Source organism: Nicotiana sylvestris, chromosome 10, assembly GCF_000393655.2.
Source record: "Nicotiana sylvestris chromosome 10, ASM39365v2, whole genome shotgun sequence".
Lineage (NCBI taxonomy): Eukaryota > Viridiplantae > Streptophyta > Magnoliopsida > Solanales > Solanaceae > Nicotiana > Nicotiana sylvestris.
In genome coordinates, this window is record NC_091066.1 from 26,520,053 (window position 1) to 26,532,376 (window position 12,324).

General features: G+C 36.6%; 1 protein-coding gene across 1 annotated transcript; it reads right to left on the minus strand.

Annotated features, from left to right (window-relative positions):
* Positions 1-1,035: 1,035 nt before the first annotated feature.
* Positions 1,036-9,303, minus strand: LOC104241655 (uncharacterized; the record flags this gene model as incomplete). The annotated part of the gene is made up of 5 exons (XM_070158704.1): positions 9,189-9,303; positions 7,936-8,136; positions 6,869-6,957; positions 6,607-6,704; positions 1,036-1,543 (listed from the first exon to the last, which is right to left on the minus strand). Coding segments are annotated over exons 1-5 (1,011 nt in total), but the record flags the coding sequence as incomplete, so codon positions are not given.
* Between the last annotated feature and the right edge of the window lie 3,021 nt (positions 9,304-12,324).

A 12,324-nucleotide genomic window follows, 5' to 3' on the forward strand; every position in this document is an offset into this window, starting at 1 on the left:
TTTGATTATTAGAACAAGTTTGAATGAGGTTTTAGGATGTGTTGGTGCTTTTGGTTGAGGTCCCGGGGGCCTCGGGTGAGTTTCGGATGGTCAATCGGACCATTTTTGGCATTGAGAAGTTGTAGATTTGTTGTTCAGGTGTTGATAACAACTAGGGCGGGAATCCAAATTAGAGTAAGAATTTGAGAAGTAAATGCGGAAGCAATAACAACAAGGAATTGAACAACTAGAATTAAAGAGACGAAAATAAAGGATATGGGACAAATTCAAGGAAAGAATTCCAAGAACTTCCAAGAACGTAAGTTCTATAGCCTTGACAAGATCAAAGTAACAACGTCTTGATTTATGGAAGAAATCAAACGCCTTTACTTAAAAAGCAAATCAAAACAATAGATTCGGATCTTGACCACTTTACGAGTAACTTGAGACAACAATTAATAACTAGTATTAATCGCCTTCTAAGAATACCACAAAGGAATCAAAGATATCATAAAAGAGAAGTAATCTTACTACCTTGAACTAAGAACTAGTAAAGGTTGAAAGATAAATCTCAAAGCACAAGTAACAAAGGTTCAAAAGAACTCTCAAAGTATGATATACTTAATCAATAAATGTTGTGTCTTATGAATGAGAAGAACTCCTTATTTATAGGAGTTAAAAGCACTTAAAATAATGTAGGGGGTTGCTAAAAAGTCATCTAAATTAGGTAGGGGCTGCTAGGGGTCACAATAGCCATCAAACTTAGGTAGGTGGCTCCTAAGGGGTAACAAAAGCCATCAAAATTAAGTGGGGGGCGGCCAAATCCTTTTGGGGCAAATTTAGGTCTTAAAACTATTAGTTTGGGCCATTGGTTTGGACTCCAATTTGGCTCCTTTTGAAACACCCCCTTTTGGACCTCTTTTAAGGTCATTTTGAGCCTTATTGGTGGACTTCAAGGGCTGATTTGGTAACCCAATCTTCCTCCTCTTGGACTTCAATTTGGACTACCAAATAATTGTAAAACTTGGACAATTCATCTCCTTTGGGCTTGAGCTCTTCCTCTACAATTAAAAGCTTCTTTATTTGCCATTGAAGTCTAGCAACCTTAGCTTGCAACTCTTTAGCTTGAGATCTTGTAAATGGCCTTGGAGCTTCCAAAACTCTATCATCTCTATCATTGTCCTTAACTATATCCTTGTTCTTGATGCTATCATTCCCCCCTTCTTGAAAAGAATTCGTCCTCGAATTCGATCCTACATCAAACAAAGATAAGTCAGCAACATTAAATGTGGCACTTACTTGGAACTCACCAGGAAGGTCCAACTTGTAAGCATTGTCTCCAATCCTTTCAAGGACTTGAAATGGGCCATCTCCTCTAGGATGCAACTTTGACTTCCTTTTGGAAGGAAATCTCTCCTTTCTAAAGTGAACCCAAACTAAATCTCCAGGTTTAAAAATAACTTGCTTTCGTCCCTTATTCTTTCTCAAGGCAGTTTGCTCATTTTTCTTCTCAATTGCAAGCCTTGTTTGTTCATGAATTTTTTTCATCATCTCAGCCTTTGTCCTACCATCAAGATTAGCAATATCATTAGTTTGTAATGGTAATAAATCAAGGGGAGTGAAGGGATTAAAACCATAAACAACCTCAAAAGGAGACATACCTGTAGAAGAATGAATTGTTCTATTGTAAGCAAATTCAATCATAGGTAAGTGATCTTCCCATGAAGTTAATTTACCTTTCAAAACAGCCCTCAACATGTTTCCTAAGGTTCTATTAACTACTTCAGTTTGTCCATCAGTTTGTGGGTGACAAGAAGTAGAAAACAACAATTTAGTACCTAACTTCCCCCAAAACACACGCCAAAAGTGGCTCAAAAACTTAGCATCCCTATCACTAACAATAGTTCTAGGTATACCATGAAATTTGACAACCTCTTTTACAAAAAGATCAGCAACATGTGAGGCATCATTAGTCTTTAAACAAGGAATAAAATGAGCCATTTTGGAGAACCTATCTACCACAACAAATATACTATCCTTACCATATCTTGTTCTAGGCAAACCTAACACAAAATCCATGGAAATATCAATCCAAGGCGAAGTAGGAACAGGTAATGGCGTGTAAAGACCATGTGGTAACACTTTAGATTTAGCTTGTTTACATTCCAAACACTGTGCGCAGGATTCATTCGAATCTGATGGTAACCACTTTTTAGATCAATTTTAGAAAAGATTTTGGATCCATGTAATTGATCCAACATGTCATCAAGACGAGGAATAGGGTGGCGATACTTTACCGTAATCTTGTTGATTGCTCTACAATCCACGCACATCCTCCAAGTTCCATCCTTTTTTGGTACCAATAGGACGGGAACCGAGCAAGGGCTCATGCTCTCTCTCACAAAACCTTTCTCAAGCAACTCCTCAACTTGCCTTTGAAGTTCTTTTGTCTCTTCTGGATTACTCCTATAGGCTGGCCTATTTGGGATTTGTGATCCAGGTACAAAATCAATTTGATGCTCAATGCCACGTAAAGGTGGCAATCCATTAGGAATATCTTCTGGAAAGACATCTTCAAAATCCTGCAAAAGAGAAGAAATACTACTTGGCAAAGAAGAAGTTAGCAACTCAGAATTAATCAAAGTCTCTTTGTAAGTAAGTAGTATTATGGGCAGCCCCTCTTTTCTTGCATTTAAACACTCTTTGGTTTTTATATAAAAACTCTCTTTTTTTCTTTCCTTAACCTCTTTCCTCTCACCAAGACTGTCTATTTTTTCATTCAAACCCTTTTTTATCTCTTCTCTCAAATTGCTGCCCTCTCTCTCTTTCTCTCGGCCATCTCTCTTTTTTTCTAATTCTTGGCCTTCTTTCTTTTCTTTTTCCTCAAGCTCACTTTTTATCTCTCCCCTTGGTTTTCCCATTGTTTCTCTTAATCTCTTTTGATCTTCAAACACTTGAGAAGGAGATAAAGGTGCAAGAGTAAATTTCCTGCCATTTAGTTCAAGAGAATATCTATTCTTTCTTCCATCATGAAAAACATTCCTGTCATACTGCCAAGGACGACCCAGTAAGATATGACAAGCTTGCATAGGTATTATGTCACAAAGAATATCATCCTCATATCTACCAACATTAAATGAAATCATGCACTGTTTGTTTACCTTTAGTTCACCACTATCATTTAACCATTGGAGTCTATATGGAGTAGGGTGTTTCATGCAGGCAAGTCCCAATTTTTCCACAAAGTATGAACTCACCACATTAGCACAACTACCACTATCAATGATCATAGAGCAAGTTTTTCCCTTTATCCCACACCTAGTATGGAATATATTCTCCCTTTGTTCTTCACTATTGCTTGCCAAATTGATAGTCATAATCCTTCTAACTACCCCAATCATGCCCTCATTAGGTAGTTCTACATCATCTTCATCACTCACATCTCCCTCTTCTTCTCCCTCACCTCTTTCACTCTCATATCCTCCATCTTCTCTAAGAATGATGTTTCTTCTACTTGGACATTCATGCATCATATGTCCCCTTCCTTTACATTTATGACATTGAATAGAACTAGAAGGTGTAAAAGGTTTAGGGTTAAAGGTTTTACCTCCCTCTTTGTTCTCAAATTTACCTTTACCCTTGTCTTCTTGAGGTCTAGAAGAACTCTTCATCTCATGATATGGCCATGGATTCTTGGAGATGGTGCTTGTCCGACCTTTCCACGAGCTAGTCTGCTTTCTTTTATTTTGATTTTCTATCTTTACAGACAAATCAACTAACTCATCTATTGTTACATATTGTTGTAATTCTACTACATCAGCTATTTCCTTATTTAAACCATTTAAAAACCTAGCCATTGTAGCCTCTTCTTCCTCTGTACAATTAGCTTGGATCATAGCCATATCCATAGCCTTAAAGTACTCATCCACAGACATGGACCCTTGCTTCAATGTTTGAAGACGTTGTTGTAGCTCTCTTTGAAAGTGTGATGGCACGAATCTCTTCCTCATCACCCTCTTCATCTCAGCCCAAGTAGCAACTGGTGCTTGTCCTTCTTGCAATCTGTCCCTAGCAAGCTTTTTCCACCAAATAGCAGCATAGTCAGAAAACTCAACAACAACAAGTTTAACTTTCTTACCCTCAGAGTAGTTGTGACAATCAAAGATGGCTTCAACCTTTCTCTCCCAATCAAGGTACAAGTCTGGGTCCCTTGCTCCCTTGAATGATGGCATTCTTCATCTTTATACTACTTATATTGTCATCTTCTACTCTACCTCTTTGTCCCCTCCTATCTCTTCCCACCCTATCAAAATCAATATCATTAAAATCATCTATAGGGTTTTCTTGATTTACAATGGGAGCATGGGGTACATTTCTCCTAGCTTGGGGTCTAACATTATTTTCCCTCCTAAGTTCAGCTATTGTATCATTTTGATCAGCAATGGTATCCCTCATCTCTTGGAGTTGCAAATTCAACCTTTCAAATTGTTGATGCATAGCTTGCAAGGTAAAATCATTTCTTGCTTTGATTTCAGCTTCTTGGAGAACCCTTCGTTCATCATCACTACCTGTACGCGACATCTTTTAAAAAAAAAGTGTAAACTGTATCACAAAAATTAGCTCTCTTTTTTTTTCTCGGAATAACCTTTGAACAAAATACTTTGTAGATTTATAATTAAACCCAACTCGTATGAAATTCTTAGTAGTAAAATTCAGATTTTTGGGGAACTAATGAAAGAAAAACCAAATCCTAGAACTATTAGGCTCGGTTGAAACATGACGCGAACAAAAAGGAAAGGATTATATGTTTAGATTAGAAAGAGTAAGAAAATCTAGGATCCCCTCTTCTTGTTTCCTTTGTTAATTTTTGGTAACAAATTAGATACAAAAGAAATATCCCGGAGAGCACTCAATTCTATTTTTTTGTTCTAAAAACTGATTTTCGCTTCTTCTTTTTTTTTAATTTTTTTTTCTTTGCTCTTAGTATTCAAGAAATCCCAAGACTTACCAAGAACGAAATCTTGATAAAAACCGCTCTGATACCACTTGATAACAACTAGGTCGAGAATCCAAATTAGAGTAAGAATTTGAGAAGTAAATGCGGAAGCAATAACAACAAGGAATTGAACAACTAGAATTAAAGAGATGAAAATAAAGGATATGGGACGAATTCAAGGAAAGAATTCCAAGAACTTCCAAGAACGTAAGTTCTATAGCCTTGACAAGATCAAAGTAACAACGTCTTGATTTATGGAAGAAATCAAACGCCTTTACTTAAAAAGCAAATCAAAACAATAGATTCGGATCTTGACCACTTTACGAGTAACTTGAGACAACAATTAATAACTAGTATTAATCGCCTTCTAAGAATACCACAAAGGAATCAAAGATATCATAAAAGAGAAGTAATCTTACTACCTTGAACTAAGAACTAGTAAAGGTTGAAAGATAAATCTCAAAGCACAAGTAACAAAGGTTCAAAAGAACTCTCAAAGTATGATATACTTAATCAATAAATGTTGTATCTTATGAATGAGAAGAACTCCCTATTTATAGGAATACTAAGGCATAAAAGTCCTTAAAATTAGGTAGGGTGGTTGCTAAGGCATACAAAGTCATTACAATTAGGTAGGGTGGTTGCTAAAGAGTAAGAAAAGTCATTAAAATTAGGTGGGGGCGGCCAAGACCCTTTGGGGCAGATTTGGGCCTTAAAACAACTAGTTTGGGCCATTGGTTTGGACTCCAATTGGGCTCCTTTTGAAACACCCCCTTTTGGACCTCTTTTAAGGTCATTTTGAGCCCTATTGGTGGACTTCAAGGGCTGATTTGGTAACCCAATTTTCCTCCTCTTGGACTTCAATTTGGACTACCAAATAGTTGTAAAACTTGGACAATTCATCTCCTTTGGGCTTGAGCTCTTCCTCTACAATTAAAAGCTTCTTTATTTGCCATTGAAGTCTAGCAACCTTAGCTTGCAACTCTTTAGCTTGAGATCTTGTAAATGGCCTTAGAGCTTCCAAAACTCTATCATCTCTATCATTGTCCTTAACTATATCCTTGTTCTTGATGCTATCAAATAGGTAACACTTGATAGAAAGTTGTGACCTGATTTCAAGTAATCTGTCATCATCCTCCACAAGGGGCATAATCATTTTTTTTTGGGATAAGGACAAGAGGCTTAATAATACTAATCAATTGAAGAGATCAAATCAACATTGGTAATTGATCATGCTCGACAATATTAGGTAACTTTTAATTTCAGTGCCCATAGAAAAGAAAGAAACAAAAAAAGAGGAAACGAAGAAGCTTATAGGCATATTCTTTACAATTTTGAACATATTGAAATGTAGAGAATGACATCAATTAAGATTTATGCCTAAAAGTAATAACAGACGAGCCTTGTCCAGAACTCTCATTCTAAGAAGTTGTATGAATTCATGAAGAAAGTAACCGCTTAACACTGCAGTGGCAAGAAGATGAGTACTTTTTTTTAAAAAGGGAGGAGGGACCCGTATGGATCGGGGATATGAGTACTTTGTCGACTGTAGGAAGCTACATCTTAAATAAAGTTTACATGCTATATATTAATCAGTGAAAGCATTGTCCAAATCATACCAACGGACTTACTTCTCCATACGGCACTCCAGGTACTTCTTAGAGAGGTGTCGACAGTTGTCAGATTTATGCCCAGAGGATTTAAGACAATTGAGGTACTCTTTCTTCTCCTAAAATAGACCAAAACGAAGTAAGTAAGACGAAAGAATGAACCTCGCAAAGGATAAATATGCTCCATCAACAACCATCCGTTATAGTTTTATCTTAAAAGAAGAAAGGGAGAAAAAAGAAACACCGAAACCAACAAACTATGAGATCTGTGAAAGGATTATACCAGGTCACATAAATGCATATGGTCCAATGGAAAAACTCCTTTTTCAGGCGGCACTGGTCTCAGTCCTCTATTTCCACCAAATGCTCCCCCTTCAAACAAAGAAGCATAGTATAACAAGAAATGGAAATAGGTAACCGAGAAAAAGAGAAGATAATTTAGAGGGAGGAGGCAGAAAAAGGACGAAAGCAAATTAACTGTTCGTTTTATCAAAGATAATTTAATTTTCATGATTCTGTAAATAGCGAAGGGGAGCCATTGCGTGCGTAATTGGTAAAGTTGCTGTCATGTGACAAGGAGGTCACGGGTTCGAGCCGTGGAAATAACCTCTTGCATTTCTGGAAACAACCTCTTGCAGAAATGCAAGTTAAGGCTGCGCATAGCGGAAGCTTAGTGCACCGCGATTCTGAAAATAACATGTGAGAGTAAAGCCATTCACTCTATCACAAAGTACAAAGATCCCCCAATTACATCAAAACAAACACTAAGCGCGGAAACAATTATAAATTGCATATCTATGGTTAAGATCAGAGAAGTGCAAATAAAAACACGCAATGCTGATAACCACGAACTCAACCCATTAATTATCAAGTGCCAGGCTATATTCTAATGGCATGGGAGGGAGACTAAAGTTAACCTTTATGGTAAAAGTTTGGTGATCATCTAATAGATGGTTGATCATTTGCCTACACATTGTACCTTAATCAAATTGTGTCATGAGGTCAAAGTATGAGTTTTAAAGTGTACAAAGTAAAATCACAAAGTTAAAATAGCAGTTCCTGTGCGGCCCTATATACAATTATTCCATTTCAAATCAAGTAAACACTGAATATCTATAATCAACTTCCTCCAGACTAATCTATCAGTTAATAAATCATCTGTATCTGTTTCTTCATATTTTAACCTTAAAAAGTTACATAAACAGAACCATAATCTAAGTTATCTAAAGGAAAAAAAAAACTATGCTTCTTTATGATTTATTTTAAGTTAAAGAATCTTCTATCGTGACTTATATTTATAAAATTGCGAGCATAAACCGCTAAAGAAAGGACACAGAAAAGTAAATTCACCTGCACTCATCCCGGAGACGTTGATTATCGTAACCTTCCTTTTGCAGTTCACAAGCTTCGTTTCGCCGGTAGTCGATAATGGACCGAACAAAGAAGATTTACCGACTGAACTTCGGTTGAAAAGCCCAACCCTTGAAAGATACAGATGGGCTGGACTGAAAGGAGTTGGGTTAGAAGTTATACGCCCTTTTTTTTGGATAGCTATACACCATTTGAAATTTTATTATCCTTAATGTCCATGTTTAGCTAATTACCTAGCATAAACAAGTTTTATTTACCAAATATATGCAATCCACCTTAAAAGGCTCCCAATTCATTATTTGTGGCTTCAATCAAGGTATTTAGTTACACTCTTTCCTTCTTTCTCTCCTCTATCGCTTCCTCTCTCCCTTCGTATAATACAACTTACTGATGTATGTATGTTGATACCCAATTTTTCCCTATGTATTTCTTTTACATGCAAATACTTTCAAATATCATATACATACATATATAAGTATGCCCAAGTGTTATAGTATTTTTCCAATTTTTTAAAAGATTTTTAAATTGATTTATTGCTCAATAATTATTCCCAAAATTATCACTTTGGTGAATAACTTATTTTATTCTCATATTTATACCAAAATATAGGTAGGTTACTTTTCATATATTTTTACAAATTAATTTGGTATTTTAAAAGCTAAATTGCATATAATTGCAATTTTAGCCTGCTTTAAGATTTAATAGCATTTTATAATTATGAAACTGGTTCCAATATTTTTAAATTAATATTTATATACTATTAACGGATCCAGTGCTTTTAATTTGCTTTCAAAATCATTTTTTACTATTTTTATAAAATAAAAAGGGAAAACTGGCTATTTAAATTTTGGCCTCAGTTCGTTTCAATTGTAGCCCCATTACATTTCGATTTTAGCCTAAAATTGACCCAATTTCAAACTCAAATTCGGACCAGCCCAATTCCTTTTGACCCAACCCCTAACCCAATTCAAACGACCCAACTCGGTTCCCCATCTACCTTCTTAAATCTAGGCCGTTGATCATTCGGATCAACGACCACTATTCGCCCTACCATAATTAAACACAGGTGACTACCCTAATCCCTCATTCTCACCTGACCCGCCGCCTTTGAATCCCAAACCCTCTCAAATTCTCTCAAAAACTCTCCAAAACCCTAGCCTCCTCCTACCCCCTTTTCAATCACCGGTCACCGGAATCCATGGCTTCTCAGGCCATGAATAGTTGGTACTCACCTATCTTCACCAGTAAGCCAGGGTTGTTCGAAGCTTCGAGGCCTGACCTCGACGATTCCCTCTCCGATCTTCTTAGACCTTTGATTTCATGGTTCCTCCGACCATGCTCCGGCATATTCAAGACTCAGGAGCCTGATTCTTGACCTCTCCGACTCAAGATCAGACATGTTTCCAAGCCTTTCTCATTTCTAGGGTTTCTCCGAAACCCTAAGCTATTCAAGGTCCTTTCACCATTATTTGCTTAGATCTATACTGTATACATGCTTTTCTTGCCATCTAAAGTGTTTTCCCCAAAAGCTTCTTTTCAAAATCGTTTCTCTTCGATTTTAGTGTTTCTGAAAGGATTTTTTGGGGAAAAATCTTTCTGATTTTTCTTCTTCTTTACTTTATGTGTGTTTGTCCATACCCTGTTGGTGTGATTACTCTTTATTACGCTTGTATTGTCTTCTACCTTTTCTTTTCTACTATGCATGTTAATCCCTGCTTAGTTTTCTTTACTCTTTTACTATGTGTGTTTATCGTTAAGTTATTTGATCTTGTTTACTGGACTCTGTTCATGTTCTTACATGCTTTATCTACTTGTGTTCACGTTTGTATTATCTTCTTCTTCTGAACTTGTTTAGCTTCCGAGTTTTCTCAAATATGTTCTTCATGATTTTTCTTCCTTTGTCATTCAAACATGCTATCATATCTGTTTTGTTGAGACTCTAAAACAAATAACTTGCTTTCTCACTTCCATGTCTGATTCAATTTTGAAACCCTAGGATCTGGGGGGTTTCTTTTGACGATTTTGACTTTTGTGTTCGATTTAAGGCTCCACTTTGGGACCCTGAACTCTCAGACTCACTATGAGTCTGCAAATTGAACCTGTATCTTTTTGCTTATGATTCTGAACTTCTCTTCGATTAAACTCTCTTCTAAATAATTTGACAGCCTCTTCTTGATTCACATATTTGTGTGCTTTATATATGAGAACTCTTCTTTCAAAAGGTTTTGCCAACTACTAATTGATTCCGAATTCCTTTAATGGTGTTTACTTGATTGTTACTGATTTTCCCTAATTGAACCTTTCTTTACCCTTTTTCTGACTTGGTTCATTCGAACAAAGCTTGCAGCTTTGATTTTACTGGCTGTTTGATTGATTCCCTTTCCTTATTTTTCACAAACCATGTACCATTGGACTTTTGCCTTAAATAAACCCTGTGTATTTACCCTTATTATGTTACTTTGGAAAAGGTTTTAATCAAATTCTTTCCTTAATTGTCTTATGCCCGTTCGAAATCAGAATCCCTTAACCAAAGGGAGACTTTATGTGATTGATTGCAAACTATTCCCTTACCTTTTCTTACTTGTTTTCTGCACTATAAAAGGGGACTACCCTTCTGCACTTGAACACACTTTGAATTGCATACTCTTACACACACACTCTCAATTACAATACTCTTTCAATTCTCTACTCTCTTCTGAGATCTTTTGTACTGCTTGCTTGCAATTTGGCTTACAAGATTCTGCTTTCACTTATTTGTTTCCCTGAAACTGGTATGTCCTAATTTTGATTCCAGCATCATCCCTATGTGTTTACTTTACAATTGCTACACTCTTGGCTACCTTCCTGTTCATGTTCTGTATTGAATATGCTACTCTCTCTTTGCATCTGCTGTTTGTTGTGAATTCCCTATACCCCTACTCCATTCTATGTGTTTGAGTTAAGGTTTATGGCCTGGCAGTATCCAAATTGCTGCTCAAGTCTGAACCTAATCCTCAATGGATCTTAACTCCCAAAATGTGGCCTAGTAGACTGGTTAGGGTGTGCCAACACTCCTTATTGTTGGGTATGACCACCAGTTTACGCTGGACTTCCCCTAATTCCCATCTATTGCACTTGCACTTACTCCTAGCCTCTAAGTTCTGCCCCCTCCTATGAGCCTTGCCTTGGGACTTTGAGTTCCCTCTAAGCTTGGACATTTGAGGGCTGGCCCTTCTACACTGCACTATAATCTGACTCTGCAATGATATTTGGGAGTGTAAGCATTGCCTGGAGTTCTTGAAGCTCCTTGGAACTTTGACACATCCCAAATAAGAGAAAGGCTTTGGAAATCTGATCTTTGGAAGTTGGTTTATTTCATATTTCAGACCTGGGGTCTGAATTAGGCTCTCCTTGGTTGGAATCTTTAATTTTTGATATATTTCTTATCTTTTTCTTATTCATTCTGGTCTGTAATAATCTTGTAATAAACTGCTGGGGTGTTAGTTAAAAAGGGAGGGTCATTCCTGCATGCAAAGGGGTAGATACCATGTTCATAGGGAATTACTATACTTCTGAAATTCTGCATCTCATGTAGATACCATGTTCATAGGAAATTCCTATACTTCTGAAATTCTGCATTTCATGTAGATACCATGTTCATAGGTTTTTCTGCACTTCATATAGATACCATGTCTATAAGTCCTTTTTGAACTTCTGCATATCATATAAGTAATATGCCTATAGGACTTCCTGCATTTTGCATATGCATTTGTCACTAGGCAAACCTGTTTATAAGATTTAAATAACTAACTGCATATAGATGACATGCCTATAGGATTTCTGCATGACAATAACAACGCTTAAAATCAGTAACGCCTAGAAAGCATGCCTATAAGAGCTGTCAACCAAACCTGAATTGTCAACTCGCTTATAAGCCTAAAATCAGTAGCAATAATGTTTAACGCCTGCAGATCTTATGTCCCTGTAATTGACAATTCTTTTTTCTGCAATCAGTTTACTTCTTTATTTCTGAAACTAATAGATATCATGCCTATAGGTTCCGTTTAACACCTAGGCAAGCTTTAGGGTAAAAACTATAATTGCATCAGTCTTTGATAATTACAACCAGCAGGCAGGCCTAATTCGGACTTCTTATCTGAAAATATGTGATAAATCAGCCTGCCTTAATATTTAAGTTTAATTCAGACCTAATCAGTACGTGTAAGACATGCTAAACTATATGATTTTCTCTGATTTAAGGAGGTTTATTTGAGCCATATCTGCTTACTTGCTTTCCCAATACTTGTTGTATATGTTTTGAATGTCGCCTTAGAATTTTATCCTTTTTAAAAAAAACTGCAAAAGCCCCAGCTCCCTCCCCTTTAGGAT